General features: G+C 50.1%; 1 protein-coding gene across 2 annotated transcripts; it reads left to right on the forward strand.

The window, feature by feature from the left end:
* The first annotated feature begins 1733 nt into the window (after positions 1–1733).
* Positions 1734–18675, forward strand: cdc27 (cell division cycle 27). 2 transcript variants are annotated; one of them, XM_035397709.1, is made up of 19 exons: positions 1734–1890; positions 3326–3401; positions 5823–5970; positions 6766–6891; positions 7451–7548; positions 8040–8197; positions 8782–8996; positions 9434–9545; positions 9820–9935; positions 10534–10633; positions 11001–11205; positions 11598–11770; positions 12579–12731; positions 13279–13487; positions 15624–15741; positions 16249–16377; positions 16481–16555; positions 16712–16877; positions 17674–18675. In XM_035397709.1, exons 1-19 carry the CDS (start codon positions 1864–1866, stop codon positions 17763–17765), a joined length of 2496 nt encoding a protein of 831 aa, XP_035253600.1. In that variant the 5' UTR covers positions 1734–1863; the 3' UTR covers positions 17766–18675. The 2 variants fall into 2 exon arrangements, with proteins under 2 accessions (XP_035253600.1, XP_035253601.1); XM_035397710.1 differs by lacking the exons at positions 1734–1890; positions 3326–3401; positions 5823–5970; ... (1 more) ...; positions 7451–7548; positions 8040–8197 and having other exon boundaries at positions 8883–8996; positions 9434–9544; positions 9818–9935.
* The last annotated feature ends 477 nt before the right edge of the window (positions 18676–19152 follow it).

Consider the following 19152-nt stretch of genomic DNA (forward strand, 5'->3'; position numbering starts at 1 on the left):
GGGTGAACAGAGCTTAGCGTTGTTTCACTCCTGGTTTGGACACGAAAGGCCATTTTGAAAGGTTATACCTCAGTGCTGCACTGTCTAGCTTTGAATCCATTCTACTAATCTGTTATGCTGGTCATTGGCAAATTCTAGTCAAATTAGAAAACTTTAATTATAATTTTTTCAAATTTGCCTTACATTGAGAATGAAATTTGAGGCTATTGGTTAATACCAGGTTGCTCTTGGTACCAATCTTTCTTATTTGTATTTTGTCATTACACTGCAGGGGGGCTTATGTGACTGCTTATTTTAAAATACACTGTGAGTGACATGAAAGCATGAACATTGACATCATGACTGCCCCCCAACACCCACCCCCCCTCCTCCAGACCCACCCCACACACAACGATGCCATTCCCCCCTCCAACCCCTCTAGTCTACACCTACCCCGGGCCATGATTGGATCATTTTTCCTAGGGCCCCCAAAAAGCTCTGGGGCACCCATGACTGTTTACAAATTAATTTGTTTCTTGTTGAAATCGGTTTTTCACTCTTAGGTCGTCTAGCTGGTGGGGATTGTGCCAAACATGTGCGTTCGTCCAGGGCATCAGAGCTTTGTCGCAGGGAGTCCCTGTCATCATTAGCTCCATCTAATTAACATACAACCCACTCACGACCAGAGGGGAGAGACTGCGGGGAAGGCATTAAAGAGAGGCCATTCACATTAGGCTTGGAGGCCCTCTCTTTTCTGTCCAAGTCTCATTTAATTAATAATTCACGCGGGAATGGACCGGTGGCTACTCACGCAAATTAGCTCTTGAGGTGAGTCATTTGGTCATTCATGAGCCAGCCAGAAGCCTTGAACGATGCTAATGGTATTCATAGCTAATGTGGAGGACTGTGCGTGATTTCGAAGCCATATTCACCCACAGTTCTGTTTAACACGAGACTCCACAGAGCTTGTCATACTCTGACCTTGGTTCCAAAATACTTCACGTTTCTTAATTTGTGGGTTTATTGCCACACATTCCCAAATGTCAAGGAGAAATTAAAAGTGTAGGTTTAAAAATGCGTTTTTAATCACTATGGTAATTTGTGAGAATTGCTCCAGTAAAGCAAAAAAGACTGTTCCACTGTACAGAAGGTTGTAAATTAGTAAAACGTAGTGCTCTGTCGCCATCTTGTGATGAATTTATGTATTCTCAATTTGTGTAAACTCAATTTACTGGTGGAAAATCTGATTATTACCTCTTTGTATGTCCTTGAGAAATGTACATATGCAATAAATAATTTTAAGTAACGAGAGCAAAATAAATAAATAAATAAATAAATAGAAAAAGGTGTCATGTCTTGGAAGACTTCAAACCTTGTACTGAAGGCTCTCGTGTACATAAATAAAAGGTACAGTATGGTGTTTAGTGTGTGAGGAAGTTTGTTCATAGAAACAATGCATATTTCTATCATTTGAATATACAACGATGCGCATGTGTGTTGCCCTAGCATGCAACATCAAGTCTGACCATAGCATTTACATGGTATTAAACAATGTTTTTAAGAGTAATATTACAATGTTACATCAACCTACTCGTGATCATTGTTTGTATCACTATATACTTGAAATTATCAGAGTTGTTTTGACGCGTTCGTTCGTATCTGCGTTTCTGTGACTCACGTTGTTTTTCGGTATTTTCCGCCACTGTTCGAATCCCTTCGCGCGTGTATAGATTGAATTCGGGTATGTTCGGCATGTTTCGGCTCTTTCGGTAACGGTTAGTGTGTTTGAAATCTTCGGAGGTATTTCAGGCCTGAAGACCGAACTTACAGAGGAACTGAGGAGAAGAGTGTAACGCGGCAGGTAGAGAGGAGTTTGATAACGGAATGACGGTGCTACAGGAACCTGTCCAGGTAAATATGGAAACTACATATCGGTATATAAAGGATGTTGCCATGTATAGTTTAGCTTCGTCTTTTGTGGGAACCGAAACTCTGACTTCGCTGCCGTATTGGCCCGGTTCTGTACTCTTACACCGTGGTCTGAAAACAAACAGCGGAGGCCTCTATGGCTTGTTAGCTCGTAAGCTAGTCAGGCTAGACAGATGCTGTTTGACTAGTTTGCTAGTTAATATTTATCAATGGGTACTTTTCAGGTGCATGTGTGGTAAATAGCTTGCATAACTTACTCTGCCAAGAAAGGACAAGCTGGCTGGTTTGTTTTTGGGGGGTGGTGACGCTAATTTGAGGAAGCTAGCACTAGCTTGGTAACGTTACCAGGCTTGCATGCAAACCAGCTTATATCGGTGGTAAGAAAGTGGGATTTTAGGTGAGAAATGAAAACAAACTTTCTGGTGTAACTTAACCCGTGTATGTACACGTACAGCAATAGCTAGCAAGCATCTTACCAAAGCAGCTAGCTAGTTAGCCTGTCAGTTAACTAAGGGCTAGCCATCATCATACCTGCAGTCACACAGCTAGTGGGCTAGTTCGCTAACTTTACCTGGCTAAATGATTCTGATTTTAGTTATGGGAGACAGCTTCCTAGCTGGCATACAATATATGTGAATAGGTTAGTCTACATTCGCAGGCTCAATACCTAGCTATATAGTTTATTAAGGCGACTTGCAGCTCGCTTGGTAATCGAAATATAACGCTAACTTAAAATGGTTTGCTAACTAGCCTGCTCAGTTATGGGTAACATTTAACCGGAGTACCAAATGGCACACCGGCTGTCGCTAACTCGCAAATTTCCTCGCAGGATAGACACTCCGGTTGAAACTTCAGTTTTTTTGCGATTAGCTAGATGATGTCTGTGCTCAGCCAGCTAACGTTAGCTACCTGCTGATTCATGCATGGGATTTATGCGTTAGGCAGTTATTGTATCGTTAGCCACACGTAAATGAACAACGTAACTTTATACAATAAGAGCCATAAAAAACTAAACCTGGATAATGCACTGTCATATCCATTGTGTTGACAAATAGAGAAATATTGTATATTTTCGTACTTAAGCGAAGACGCAAGGACTTTCCATCCACCTGCTGTTTATACTGGCATACGGTATATTCAACCGACAGTGCCATACTAGAGACAGATCATCACGAACTATCACGTTTCATCAGTGTTCTACGTAGAATTTAATTTAATTTGACATTGAATAATCTCCTCTTTAAAAACAGCAAAATAGAAACCAATGTTGGTGCAGGATGCAGAGGTAGGGACTGGACCCGATTTGGCACATAGTAGCATGATATATGGTCAGGCCAAGTTGTTGCCATCGTAAATAAGCGTAGCAGTCGCGACCAGGGAAAATTCGGCAGTGGCCATGTTATTCTTCTGTTCGCAGGCGGCTGTTTGGCACGCGCTTAACCACTATGCCTACCTGGACGCCGTGTTTCTGGCAGAGAGACTCTACGCTGAAGGTAAGGCAATAAATCATTCGGAGGAAAACCGTCCTTTCCACTCGACTGTCGGTATTACAGCTTAATACCCACGGCCATAAGCTTTAATACAAGGACAGATACCGGGACACAGTTCAGAGTGAAAATGTTGAGAAATACCTGAAGTTCCCTTTGGATATTTGCCGGAACGATCTGTTTCACCCCGGCAGTATTGGTTCTCATCTATTCCTCAGTTAAAGCTCCCTGGCCCATTTTAAGAAGGGCATGGGAATTTATTTATTTGACAGCGGACGTTGAGACTTGCCAAGTACTCTATGTCCTCAAGGGCATTCATCAGGCTTAACTCTGAGCGCTAGCCATCTCACTTTCTGCAAACTTTTTGTTGAGAAACGAACCAGGTGTGAGGAATTTAGTGGCTGAAACAGATGACCCTTAACTCTTTGATTGTTGGGATACGAGGGTTCACTGAACCAGGTAGCTGGAACAGAAAGGGGGAACACACATCGACCACATAGAAGTGCACTGACTGACATACGTGGAAGTTTGTATGTGTGATACAGTAACATCGCATACTTGGATGGATGATAAGGACGAGGAGTTGGACCTCATTGCTCATCCTCTGCACCGGTGATGTTCATTCCTGGTCCTGGAGAGCCACAGGGTCCGCTAGTTTCTGTTGCTGTTCGGCACTTAAACGATGAGTTAAAGCAGCCAATTACACAGATGACTCTCCTCACCTGGTTTCTTTGGTCTGAAGTGGCTGCGGCCCACCAAGGCCCTGCTCAGTGCTCTGTTCTGTGCAGCACACTGCCAGACAAATGGGGGAGAAGTGCGTTTTTATCTTGTCTTCGTTTTAAAAAAAATTACAGGGACCTTTGACGAGTTTTAAACAGATCAGACCTCCTCCTTGAGCGTTAATGTTGTTCTTATTGGACAGACTCGGTGACAGGAGCCCCCTGGCCAGTAGCAGTAGATGTACTGTGTAATATATCAGGCCTGAATGATGTGAGCATCGTCGCATAAATTGCAGCACTCCGCAGTTATAATGGGTTTTGCCAGGAGCACACGTAGCAGCTGACTGATCACATTCCAGAGATGAATCACTCGGCGCACATCTACTGTTGTTCTGAAGACGGGGGACGGGAGCGCACCGGAATCGGGAGCGTTCGGAGTGCCAGTCCTCCAGGGGACGGTTCAAGCGCAGAGGAATGATGGGAATGCGTACGTGCGCTCGCAGAAACAGAAACGGCACATTCCTGCTCCTCCTCCTCCTCCTCCTCCTCCTCCTCCTCCTCCCCCCCGTGTTTCGATTGCCACCGGTCCTGCTTTTGTGTCAGACTGGCCTCTTCACGACTGATGAAACTGACCCGAGCTCTGGGGTGTATTTCACATTCGATAAAGCCTTGTCACTTTTTTTTGTTTTGCTGCTTACTTCATTTTCAATTTTGCCATTAAATTGTTCTGCTTCTTTTCGAATATTGGTTGCTGTCGTGTTTTTAACTGGTGTGCAGTTCTTTTGATTTTTATGAAATCAGTCCCAATTCCTGGGCCCCTTTGAACTTGGTTTAGATGCCAAACACTGCAGAAAACAAATACAAATGTAAATGTGTTCTGCATAGTACGCATGTTAACCTGATCTGTGCGGCCAGCGTGACTTACGAGCCTCTGTTTAAATGCAAGTACTGATTCTCTGTTCTGAATGTCTTAGATGAGGGCTACCCAGCCCTGTTCCTGGAGAACTACCATCCTAATTAGCAGCTCCGCATGATCTCTAGCTGTTGAATGTGGTGTGCTTTGTTAGGGTTGGAGTGAAAACCTACAGGACGGTAGATCTCTAGCTGTTGAGTGAGGTGTGCTTTGTTAGGGTTGGAGTGAAAACCTACAGGACGGTAGATCTCTAGCTGTTGAGTGAGGTGTGCTTTGTTAGGGTCAGAGTGAAAACCTACAGGAGGGTAGATCTCTAGCTGTTGAGTGAGGTGTGCTTCGTTAGGGTTGGAGTGAAAACCTACAGGACGGTAGATCTCTAGCTGTTGAGTGAGGTGCGCTTTGTTAGGGTTGGAGTGAAAACCTACAGGACGGTAGATCTCTAGCTGTTGAATGAGGTGCGCTTTGTTAGGGTTGGAGTGAAAACCTACAGGACGGTAGATCTCTAGCTGTTGAATGAGGTGTGCTTTGTTAGGGTTGGAGTGAAAACCTACAGGACGGTAGATCTCTAGCTCTTGAATGAGGTGCGCTTTGTTAGGGTTGGAGTGACAACCTACTGGACGGTAGATCTCCAGGAACATGGGTTGGGTAGCCCTATCTTAGATTCTCTAAGACCACAACATCAAGCCACTTGCTGCCTGTCATGCAGGGCCCTCATTTTGGCTAGCCTGTGACATTACTTAATGCTTGCTTAATGAGGGTTCCCCCCCCCCCCCCCCCCCCCCCCCCTTCCCACAGTGCATTCAGAAGAGGCGCTCTTCCTGTTAGCCACATGCTACTACCGCTCGGGAAAGGCCTACAAAGCCTACCGGCTCCTGAAGGGGCACAGCTGCACCACGCCGCAGTGCAAATACCTCCTGGCCAAGTGCTGCGTGGACCTGAGCAAGTATGAGCTGCCTTCGCCGCATCCACAACGATCAGTGCATTACATCACCGCTATTTAGCAGACACTCTTTTTCCAGAGCGTCGTACACGTACAGCTTTTTGCATTTTACCTAGCATCCATTCTGGACATATACTGAAGCAATGATGCAGGTTAAGTACTTTGCTCAAGGGTACAACAGGAGTGTCCTACCTGCTGGGAGTTGAACCTGCAACCTTTCAGTTACAAGGCCAGTTCCTGGTTTTATTTATAGACCGTCTGGTGCTGAAGTGTACTTCTGCTCTGTGTCTACTTGCATATGTCTGCATGACTGCGAGTTTGCACACTTCTCATTCTGTGATTACTGAAACTGATTCATTTGGATCTGTGCTTGAGCAGTTCAGTTGGATGCCTCACCTTCCACAGTCTGGTGTCCTGAACTGTACCTTAACCTGCTGCATAAGGACAAAAACTTTTTATACTTGACACTCATGATCTTAGTGTGTTCTGATTGGCTTGGTTTTTTTTTTTTCCTTTTCATTTATAATTATTGTTTTCAGTTTTTTTTCTGTAATTATATTCATTGTGACTAATTTGTAATTATTTCAGTGTAAATAAGGTTTGGGTTAAACAATGGTGAGTCACACAGTGTTGACGATGAAGGCTACTGCTGCTGCTAAGCAGCGTGGTGATGAGGGAATGTGTTTTCCTGTAGGCGCTCAGGAGTTCCCTTGGCTGTATTATAAGCACTTATAAGTCTTATATGTCCTGCGCCTTGTGTTTATGCTCCTGACCCCCCCACCCCCCTTCTCCCCGCAGGCTGGCAGAGGGGGAACAGATCCTCACTGGGGGCGTCCTGAACAAGCAGAAGAGCCAGGACGACATCGTCAGCGAGTTCGGCGACTCTGCCTGCTTCACACTGGCGCTGCTGGGGCAGATCTACTGGTACAGGCGCATCGCATCTCATTAACCAGCTCTGTTAGCAATGGAGCTACAGCACCGAGGACAGTGTGGTAGTGACAGCCAATGAGCTGTTCGATTTCGGTCATGTGGTCCAGTGAAGGCCGAGGCTCTACGACAGGGGTGTCCATTCCTATCCGAAAAGGGCTGGTGTGGGTGCAGGTGTTCGTTTCAGCCCAGCACTATGACACCTGATTCAGCTAATTAGCTAATCATGGTCTTCCATCAAGACATCGACAAGAAGAATCAGGTGTCTTTGGGTTAGGCTAAAACAAAAATCTGCCCCCACACTGGCCCTTTTCGCATAAGACTGGACCCCCTGCTCTGTGCACTTAAATTGGATACGTTTATTTTGTTACACTGTGCTCTGGTACTGTAATCTTTGACTGGGACAGGAAGTTGTTTACTGTCTTAATGAACCCAGATCCTTGTGAAATGGCAGAATTGAATTTTGCTTGAAAGTTTATTTTTGATTCTTTTGTCTTCAGTGGCAGTACCTGTTTGCTGTTGGGTGGTTAACCGCCATTTTTCTCTCCCGGAGCAGCAAAACCGATCGCTTGGCCAAAGGTTCTGAGTGTTACCAAAAGAGCCTGAGTTTGAACCCGTTCCTCTGGTCTCCTTTCGAGTCCCTCTGTCAGATCGGTGAGTCTTTCCTCGTTACGCAGCATCGTATATCCTCAATACTTACCGTGAAATTAACACAGTCACTGTGTGATACTGAACTTTTAACTTGCCCAGTTTATCACAGCGAAGCTGTCTTTTATTATGAAATATTAAAGAGTCTTGAAGAAGGATCACAACAAGTAGTGTATGGAACATAAGAAAACCGAACGGCTCAAAAATGGTAATAAATAAAAGAGCGAGCTCTGAAGCGGTATTTATATATTTAATTATTATTATTTTTATTTTACCTGACTCCTTAAGCTGTTCTCCTGACTGAGGGTGACTTCTTCTCTCTAGGGTTTTCGTCACACTTGTTCCTGTTTATGTTTATACACTTTGTTGTGCGTCGCTCTGGATAAGAGCGTCTGCCAAATGCCTGTAATGTAATGTAATGTAATGTGACCACACCTTGTGGGGGGTGGTGTGAGTGCGCGGTGTTGTCATGACGCCGGCTCTTGTGTCTCGCGCAGGCGAGAAGCCCGACCCGGAGCAGACCTTCCGGCTGACGTCCCTGCAGAACTTCAGCGGCAGCGTGGGCCCCCAGACGGGAGGCCCCCTCCACACCCCCAGCCACGCCCCCCACAGACAGACGGACACCGTCCTCATGGAGACCCCGCAGGACACTTTAGTACGTTCGGTCCCGGCTCCGTGGCAACGGTGGCACGGTTGCGGTTATGACTGGTGTGTGCTAGCTGCTCGTCTGAAGCAACACGGGTTGGAAGTGTTACAGTGCTGAAGAATTTACATTAAGTATGCATTAAAATTGCTCGTTCTGATTGGTCAATGCAGTAGTCGCATTGTCTCGGCTGCATTTGTTTGTGGGAGTGTATGGAGTGGAGATTCCAGTAGAATTCCACGTAACACCATAGAGCGAGGCTCATTTTTAATTGTGTCACTTCTGTGGTATGACCTTTGAACTGTAATGCGGTGCTGTCTGTTTCAATCCCTGCTGGGCTGTGGCTGGTAAAGAACTCTTTTAGTCCACAAGTATTCGTACCTTTAATAATTATTTATTATTTATTTTATTGACCGTTATTTATGCAGGGTAGATTGACTGAGCACGCATGCTCTTTTGCAGCAATACCCTACGAATGTCCACCGAAGTAGCCTAACCTGCTTGTCTTTGAATTAGCAAATTTAATTCAAATAATCTTGTCTCACTGTTAATTCCTTTTTCATAATCCCCTTCCCCCCGCCCCCCTGCTTTTACAGGAGTTGAATAGACTCAACCTAGAATCTTCTAATTCCAAGTACTCCTCTCTGAATTCGGATTCCTCGGTGTCCTACATCGACTCCTCTGTAATCTCCCCCGACTCCGTGTCCCTCGGGACGGGGGGCTGCCTGCAGTCCAAGCAGCCGCAGAACAAGCCAAAAAGCGGGCGCAGTCTGCTGGGGGGGCCGGCCGCCCTCAGCCCCCTCACCCCGAGGTAGGGCCGCCTGTCCGGTTTTTAACGTTTCCCTCCTTACTGTGGAATATGCTAGCAGAGCTCACTAACGCGCACTGGCTTGAGAAACGCTTCCCCCTCAACACTGTGGCTGTTAAAGCTTTGCCGGATCTCCTCAGAGATGTGTTCAGATGATTTCTGGAGCTTGGCTCTTCAGTGCACCCATTGGAGGAGCATTGGCTCCTGAAAACTGATGTGTTAACTGTGGAAAAAATGATTTAGGAGCACATCTATTAATTTAAAAGCACAGGGGTGCTTGGTGAAAATGTTAGTGCAGGGCCCTGTAAATGCGATTAGTAGGGGCCTATGGAGTGGGTGTGGTTGTCGGGGGGGGGGGACTCTGTGTGCCTGTCGGGGGGGAACTCTGCGACTGCGTGCCCGTCGGGGGGGCTGTTGTGACGTCTCTCTGCTCGCCGCAGTTTTGGGGTCCTGCCGCTGGATCCCAGTCCAGGGGACACGTCGTACCTGCAGAACTTCACAAACAGCGGGTCGGGGATGGACCCGCCCCCTCCCGGGATCCCACCAAAAAAGGTCTGCAACCCACTTTTCAAACATGTTTTCATCTGTATTCTAGTCATTTTATATATCACCTACAATGAACAAGCCAGGTTAGGTTAACAACATTGCACTGTCTGTTCAGTTTGCTCTGAATAAAAGCCTCTTTTAAATGAATTATAATTGGTGGGGATTACTTTTTTTTTTTGTTGAGGTCTGTTTGTAATTAGTTTGAGTACTGATTTAATTTGGGTCAGTCACTAATTATATCCTCCTTAACAAATATATAACAAATAACCTCCTTCTCCAGTCTGTAGCCCGAATCAGCCAAACTGGAACGAAGTCAGTGTTTACACAGAGCGGGAACAGCAGGGAGGTCGTACCCATACCTTTCAACCAGTCCCAGACCACTGCCCCCCAAACCAGGTGAGTGCGTGCTGCGTCCCCACAAACCCTGTGAGTGCATACTGTGTCCCCACAAACCGTGTGAGTGTGTGCTGCGTCCCCACAAACCGTGTGAGTGCGTGCTGTGTCCCCACAAACCGTGTGAGTGCGTGCTGTGTCCCCACAAACCGTGTGAGTGTGTGCCGTGTCCCCACAAACCGTGTGATTGCGTGCTATGTCCCCACAAACCGTGTGAGTAAGCCTGGTTAATACTCCCGTAAATCCACAGCATGAAACGAGTTTCCCCTGACTGGAGCTCAGGTGGCAGCAGAAGTCTCCTGACAGTCCTGTTCTGTGTCATGCTATAATTCAGTGTGTCATTTTTATTATCCCAAAGGGTGTAGGGGTTTCTGAACACACAGATTTCTGCAGTATGGCAGCCATCTTTAAGTGCGAATGTGGGCGATGTCTGAATTACCTCCCCATGAAAGACGCATAAAGCCTTGTGATCCCACCCTCGTGGGCTGGGACTTCCTGTTGAATGACATTTAAACCGTTAGCGCAGTAGTGCTAGCTGCCCTCTGAAGTGAGGCGTTGCTGTCTGACCTGCGGTGTCGCTTGTCCGGGTGTTTCTCTGCAGCACGACGCCGCAGGTGCTGAGCCCCACCATCGCGGCTCCTCCCAACGTGCAGCCGCGGCGGAGTTCCAGGCTGTTCACCAGCGCCAGCTCTACCGCCAAGGTAGCCCACCGTTTCAGCCACAAGCCTCTCCTCGGTCTGACAGGGTCATAGTGGCCACAAATTCCCTGGGTTAAATAAACTGAGTATCACCGTTTTGGAAATGGAATATATTAATCGTGTATTCAATTAAAATGTGTTCAGTATATAGAAAAGGTTTTGTTGCGGATATTGCCATACACAGTAATGCAGTGCGTTTGGACAGTTTATGAATGTAAACAGATGGTCAGGAGTTTGGCCTCTCGTTACCATAGAGATAACAGAAGCCTCCTTGCAGGCCTTGGTGGGGGTATAAATGCACCTTTATTTTTGGTGACAAGCGCCGTGTGATGAAGTGTAAATTAGGCTTAACACCACGACGCTCCCACAGGAGAACAGCAAGAAGCTGAAAATGAAGTTTCCCACCAAAATCCCCAACCGGAAGACCAAGACCAAGACCAGCAAAGGGGGGATCACGCCGGCCAACATGAACGAGACCTTCGAGATCCTGAAGCTGGACTCGTCCCTGTCGGAGGGGAAGGGCTCCATGGCCACGCCTCAGTACCAGGCCTTCTCCCTGCAGAAGGCTGCGGCAGGTAGGGCCTGCGCTTCACCTGCCTGCAGGAAAAACACAGACATGTGAAACATCTAAAGTGATGCCACCATCACACGGCTGCGTGCTCTGACAGAATGACAGAATGACCAATCACACAGCTGCGTGCTCTGCCAGACTGACCAGTCACACAGCTGCGTGCTCTGCCAGACTGACAGAATGACCAATCACACGGCTGCGTGCTCTGACAGAATGACCAATCACACGGCTGCGTGCTCTGCTAGACTGACCAATCACACGGCTGCGTGCTCTGCTAGACTGACCAATCACACAGCTGCGTGCTCTGCTAGACTGTTCCGACTGACCAATCACACGGCTGCATGCTCTGCCAGACTGACCAATCACACACGTCTCTCCTCTTGTCTCTTGTCTCAGATGGGCTGATGAGCCTGATGCGAGACATTGGGAAGGGATACCTCGCTCTCTGCTCCTACAACTGCAAAGAGGCCATCGCCATCCTGAGCCAGCTGCCCTCGCATCACTACAACACCGGCTGGGTGCTGGTGCAGATCGGCCGAGCTCACTTTGAGCTGGCCGAGTACACACAGGTAGGAGCACCTCATCTTCACCTGTCACTCTGAGCTGGCCGAGTACACACAGGTAGGAGCACCTCATCTTCACCTGTCACTCTGAGCTGGCCGAGTACACACAGGTAGGAGCACCTCATCTTCACCTGTCACTTTGAGCTGGCCGAGTACACACAGGTACGAGAGCCCTGTCTTCACCTGTCACTCTGAGCTGGCCCAGTACACACAGGTACGAGCACCTCATCTTCACCTGTCACTCTGAGCTGGCCGAGTACACACAGGTATGAGTCTTCACCTGTCACTCTGAGCTGGCCCAGTACACACAGGTATGAGTTTCACCTGTCACTCTGAGCTGGCCCAGTACACACAGGTATGAGTTTCACCTGTCACTCTGAGCTGGCCCAGTACACAGAGGTACAAGAGCCCTGTCTTCACCTGTCACTCTGAGCTGGCCCAGTACACACAGGTACAAGAGCCCTGTCCTCACCTGTCACTCTGAGCTGGCCCAGTACACACAGGTACGAGCGCCCTGTCTTCACCTGTCACTGGCTGAGCGTGCCGAGTACTGGTGGAGATTTTTATAGTCCTGGAGGGCCACAGTGTCTGCAGGTCCTCAGCCAATTAAGGCCTTGAGAACAATGTGTGTGGACTCTTTAGCCAATCAGTGCCCTACATTAATCTGACACACACTGAGGACCAGCAGACACTGCGGCCCTCCAGGACTGGCACCCCTGGTTTAGAACATTCCGGGATGTCATGTTCCCTCCCGGTTCCCACGGAAACGCCCCAGAGACTCCATTCTGCTCCCTCTGCCCCCCCCCCCCCGCAGGCGGAGCGGATATTCTCGGAGGTGCGGCGCATCGAGAGCTACAGGGTGGAGGGGATGGAGATCTACTCCACCTCGCTGTGGCACCTGCAGAAGGACGTGGCTCTGTCCGCCCTGTCCAAAGACCTCACCGACATGGACAAGAACTCGCCGGAGGTGAGAGCATCCGTGGTCACGGAAACGGGGTCAAATCGCTGCGATCACACGGCGTCACGCGCTGCAAACGCACTGCAAGCACACTGCAAACGCACAGCTTGGTTGCACATACTCAGCGTGCGTTCTCATGTCCCTGTGGAGGTAATAAACCTGAGTCCTCATGGAGGCGATCCAGGACAGCTGTGAAAGACTGAGCAGAAGAAGACTGCTTTGTCCTGATGTTACCTGCTACATATGTTCGAAACTGCAGCTTGCGCTTGCTTTGCGAATTTCAGAGAATTTCAGGCGACAGATTTCAGAATGCAAACGACACTTGAAACGGGCTGCGTAGCTCGAAGAGTCTCCGTTTGCATACATACGTAGGGTATTTATAGTGCCTTGGCAATTAATAACGTCCGTAAGTTGCTAACGTGGACTTGCTCATGCCAGACGACCGCTCTGCCTCCTGAGCTAGACTGTCGAGTTCTCAGTTGGAGCAGTTTGATGCGGTGCTGAGTAGTGGTTAGTAGCGCTTTGAAGCGGTTTGATGCGTTGGTCTCTCCCGCAGGCCTGGTGCGTGGCGGGAAACTGCTTCAGCCTGCAGCGGGAGCACGACATCGCCATCAAGTTCTTCCAGAGGGCCATCCAGGTGGACCCCGGCTTCGCCTACGCCTACACGCTGCTGGGCCACGAGTTCGTGCTGACCGAGGAGCTGGAGAAGGCGCTGGCCTGCTTCCGCAACGCCATCCGCGTCAGCACCCGCCACTACAACGCATGGTGAGCCCCCGCATCCACACACCCGCCACTACAACGCATGGTGAGCCCCCGCATCCACACACCCGCCACTACAACGCATCCACAACCCCCACACTACAACGCATGGTGAGCACCCGCGTCCGCACACCCGCCACTACAACGCATGGTGAGCACCCGCGTCCGCACACCCGCCACTACAGCGCATGGTGAGCCCCCGCATCCACACCCCCCCCCCCCACTACAAGGCATGGTGAGCCCCCGCGTCCGCACACCCGCCACTACAACGCATGGTGAGCACCCGCGTCCGCACCCCCCCACACTACAACGCATCCACACCCCCCGCCACTACAACGCATGGTGAGCCCCCGCATCCACACCCCCCCACACTACAACGCATGGTGAGCACTAGCGTCCGCACACCCACCACTACAACGCATGCTGAGCACTAGCGTCCGCACACCCACCACTACAACGCATGGTGAGCTCCCGCATCCACACCCCCCCACACTACAACGCATGGTGAGCACTAGCGTCCGCACACCCACCACTACAACGCATGGTGAGCACTAGCGTCCGCACACCCACCACTACAACGCATGGTGAGCACTAGCGTCCGCACACCCGCCACTACAACGCATGGTGAGCCCCCGCATCCACACACCCCCCCCACACTACAGCGCATGGTGAGCACCCCCCACACTACAACGCATGGTGAGCACCCGCATCCACACCCCCCCCCCCCACTACAGCGCATGGTGAGCACCCGCATCCACACACCCACCACTACAACGCATGGTGAGCACCCGCATCCACACACCCACCACTACAACGCATGGTGAGCACCCGCATCCACACACCCACCACTACAACGCATGGTGAGCCCCCGCATCCACACACCCGCCACTACAACGCATGGTGAGCACCCGCATCCACACACCCCCACACTACAACGCATGGTGAGCCCCCGCATCCACACCCCCCCCCACACTACAACGCATGGTGAGCCCCCGCATCCACACCCCCCCCACACTACAACGCATGGTGAGCCCCCGCATCCACACCCCCCCCCACACTACAGCGCATGGTGAGCACCCGCATCCACACCCCCCCCACACTACAACGCATGGTGAGCCCCCGCATCCACACCCCCCCCCACTACAGCGCATGGTGAGCACCCACGTCCACACCCCCCCCCCCCACTACAGCGCATGGTGAGCACCCGCATCCACACCCCCCCCCCACTACAACGCATAGTGAGCACCCACATCCACACCCCCCCCCCACTACAACGCATGCTGAGCACCCGCATCCACACCCCCCCACACTACAGCGCATGGTGAGCCCCCGCATCCACACCCCCCCACACTACAGCGCATGGTGAGCACCTGCATCCACACACCCCCACTACAACGCATGGTGAGCACCCGCATCCACACACCCCCACACTACAACGCATGGTGAGCACCCACATCCACACCCCCCCCCACTACAACGCATGGTGAGCACCCGCATCCACACCCCCCCCCACACTACAACGCATGGTGAGCCCCCGCATCCACACCCCCCCCCCACTACAGCGCATGGTGAGCACCCACGTCCACACCCCCCCCCCCCACTACAGCGCATGGTGAGCACCCGCATCCACACCCCCCCCCCACTACAACGCATAGTGAGCACCCACATCCACACCCCCCCCCCACTACAACGCATGCTGAGCACCCGCATCCACACCCCCCCACACTACAGCGCATGGTGAGCCCCCGCATCCACACCCCCCCACACTACAGCGCATGGTGAGCACCTGCATCCACACACCCCCACTACAACGCATGGTGAGCACCCGCATCCACACACCCCCACACTACAACGCATGGTGAGCACCCACATCCACACCCCCCCCCACTACAACGCATGGTGAGCACCCGCATCCACACCCCCCCCCCCACACACTACAACGCATGGTGAGCACCCGCATCCACACCCCCCCCCCCCCCCCCCACACTACAGCGCATGGTGAGCACCCGCATCCACACCCCCCCACACTACAGCGCATGCTGAGCTCCAGCGAGCTGAGAAGCAGCTCCGTGGCGCACCGAGCGCTGAGCTCGTTCCGCCCGCTAGCGGCTAACCCCGCGTGTTTCTCCGCCCTGCCTCCAGGTACGGTCTGGGGATGATCTACTTCAAACAGGAGAAGTTCAACCTGGCAGAAATCCACTTCAAAAAGGCCCTCAGCATCAACCCACAGAGCTCCGTGCTGCTCTGCCACATCGGCGTGGTGAGGCTCGGGACCTTTACACCCCATTTTAATTCCCCGTATACACACGAGTCCCAGTCACTGGATTTACACTGGTAACTGGGACCTAGCGCGCCCCAGGGCTGGACTGGGACCTAGCGTGCCCCAGTGCCTGACTGTGCCCTAGCGTGCCCCAGGGCTGGACTGGGACCTAGTGTGCCCCAGGGCCTGACTGTGCCCTAGCGCGCCCCAGGGCTTGACTGGGACCTTTGCCTCAGGCCGCAGGAGAGCTACAGTGGTATGCAAACGTCCTGTCCTGGCTCCCCTGGTCAGATTGCTCGTTTTGGCGATTTTTCAAGTGTTAACATAAGTTAGCACAACCTCTGCAGAGAACAAACTTAAACATAAAAATATTTCTCAAAATTTAAATGCACAATTACTTTTTATTTGCTGAATTTAACCGATTGGAGGTGGGGGGTGTAAATGTGAAGGGCACTAGGTCAGGCTCCCTTCCTGTCGATCCATTAACACCTTTCTTTGGCTCACCAGGTGCAGCACGCACTTAAGAAGTCTGACCACGCGTTGGAGACCTTGAACAAAGCCATCGACATCGACCCCAAGAACCCGCTATGCAAGTTCCACAGGGCCTCCATCCTCTTTGCCAACGAGAAGTACAAGGTCAGTGCGTACTGCAGGGCACGGTGGTCACAAAGCCTTTTTCAAAATGGCGCCACGGCGTGCCGATCGCAGCAGTCATGAGCCGGTGCTTCCCTCTCCGCAGGCGGCCCTGCGAGAACTGGAGGAGCTGAAACAGATCGTGCCCAAAGAGTCGCTCGTTTACTTCTTAATAGGAAAGGTAAGACGCTCCGTCGCATTGTTTCTGCGCTGCTGAGAGTAGCGGCTGCGTTGTAGCAGTCCGGTCACTGTCTTCCTTTAATGGACTTTGTTAGTTTGGTCAGAATGCTGTGTGGTGGCCTGACTGACGGGCTGCTTGGCGGGGGCTTGTCCTCAGGTTTATAAGAAGCTGGGCCAGACGCACTTGGCCCTGATGAACTTCTCCTGGGCCATGGACCTGGATCCCAAAGGGGTGAACAATCAGATTAAAGAGGCCATAGACAAGCGATACCTCCCTGACGACGAGGAGACGGTCACTCCGGACGACTTGCCTTACGATTCAGGTACCCTGCGTGCAGGCACACACGCACGCACACACGTCCACACACGCACATACACGCACGTGCACGCACGTGCACGCACACACACACGCACGCACGTCCACGCACACACACACATGCACGCACACACGTCCACACACACGCACATACACACACGTCCACACACACACACACACACACACGTCCACGCACACACACACGTCCACACACACACACACGCACGTCCACACACACACACACACACACACACACACGTCCACGCACACACGCACACACACACACGCACGTCCACGCACGCACACACGCACGTCCACGCACACACACACACGTGTACGCACACATGCACACACACAGACATCCACGCACACACTTGTGTGCACGCACACAGACATGCATGCACACGCACGCACGCATGCCCTTTTTGCTCTGTCTCTTAGAGCCTTGCTTGTCTTTGCTACACAAATAAAACTGAGTTGAGTTGAATTGGATGGGCAATGTGAAGCGGATGAGCGCTGACTGGGCTAGGAGGCTAACGAGGTTAGGACGCTAACGAGGCTAAGAGGCTAACATTACATTGCAGGCATTTAGCAGACGCTCTTATCCAGGGTGACTTGCACAACTTTTACACAGAATTTTACATGGTATCCATTTACACACCTGGATATGTACTGAAGCGGTTCAGGTTAAAGTGCCTTGCTCAAGGGTACAACAGCGGTGTCCTACCCAGGAATCGAACCTGTGACCCACTGCGCTACACTGCCGCCCTAACGCTCCGCCGTCGTGTGTTCTCCCCGTGCAGCGGAGGTGGAGGAGTCGCAGGAGAGCAGCATGACGGACGCAGACGACACGCAGCTGCACACGGCCGAGAGCGACGAGGTCTTCTTACTGTAAAACGCGTCTGCCCGGCGTCGGACCCCGGGACAAACGAGGAAAAACAAACTGCTGCTAATTACAGTACCTCCAGACTTCTCTCATGACCATTGGCCATTTTTTCTTATTCTTTTTTTTGTTCTTGGTTTTTTTTTTTTGTTCCACTGTGCCTCAGTGACTACTGAGCTCCTCTGGTTCTCTCTTCACCCACCCTTAACGTGTGTGCCAGTGGATGGAGAGCCCCCCCAAGCCCCTTCACAGCTCTCTGGACTGCAGTCTTTTCAGTGCCCGGACTCTAGAGGGAACACTGGCTGCCATTTTACGCAAGCAGATTTTGTTCCCTCAAGTTTTAAAACGCTGCACTTGTATAGCGAAAGCCATTTAAGGTCTAAGTATTTGTTTGGTCTCTTTTTTTTTTTTTCCTTTTCTTTTTTTTGTGTGTAGGAACCCAGAACTTTTATGATTGCCCTTTGTTGACAGGTCCTTATGGTAATGTGAATCTTATAAGGAAAAGAAACAGACTTTCAAGCACATTTTCTCCCACTTCAAATGCATATGCCAGTGTAAGACAACTGTTGACAAGTTGCCATCTGGGGATGGGGATGCTCCAAGAGATTAATAGATGGAAAGTGAACTGGAGTGACTCCTAAATCTCCCTGGCTTCAAGTCCAGCGAGCCTGGCCCTGTCTCGGTTATAAAAATGAATAAAATGCAGTATTTAACTATTGTTTTGGAAGTGCCCTTCTTGAAGCTAAAAAGACCTGTGATGACTAAGCAGTTGTGTGCACTGTTCATTTAAGATGAGATGTTTCAACTGATGAGTTTTAAGGCTGTTGTTTTGACTTATCGAATAATGTTTTGTTTTTATTACCATTACTCTGTAATCAATGAACTTATAAAGATATGAGCCATCTTCGTGTTTCAAGTCAAATTAATTTGTCTAGTTCTTTTGTCAGTGCACGTTCAAAATTCTGTAGAATATGTGAGAACAAATTGAAATTGCTCAAACCATATTTAAATAATGTTATAAAAAGAAGAGCACATTTTAATTGAAACGTTTGTCAAAGGCATGGTTGATCCTTTTAGAAACTGTTTTGAAATGGCCTGTTAAATTGGATCCTCGATGTTTGTGACATACACACATTACCTGTTTACCATTATTTCAGACAAGTGGATGAAATATGGTGATGGTGGAGTCTGCTCACTATTCTAAACGATCTGCAGAATGATTATTTGCGTTTTTTGTGTAATCGTGTCTCATTGAAAATGTACAGTCTAAGGGAAAACATCTGTTAATATATTTGAAAAGTTTTGCGATCCATTTTAGGATGTAAATAAAGAATCAATTACCTAGAGCAAATTATTTTAATTGGTTGTTTCGAACAGCTGATGATTGTATGCGGTACAC

Source organism: Anguilla anguilla, chromosome 17 (genome assembly GCF_013347855.1).
Source record: "Anguilla anguilla isolate fAngAng1 chromosome 17, fAngAng1.pri, whole genome shotgun sequence".
Lineage (NCBI taxonomy): Eukaryota > Metazoa > Chordata > Actinopteri > Anguilliformes > Anguillidae > Anguilla > Anguilla anguilla.

Bases quoted from the DNA above. Each gene is read 5' to 3' on its own strand.
- cdc27 (XM_035397709.1), top strand. From the start codon at position 1,864: ATGACGGTGCTACAGGAACCTGTCCAG. The intron at 8,198-8,781 runs GTACGTTCGGTC...CTGCTTTTACAG, and splicing joins AGACCCCGCAGGACACTTTA to GAGTTGAATAGACTCAACCT. The intron at 16,556-16,711 runs GTAAGACGCTCC...GCTTGTCCTCAG, and splicing joins TTTACTTCTTAATAGGAAAG to GTTTATAAGAAGCTGGGCCA.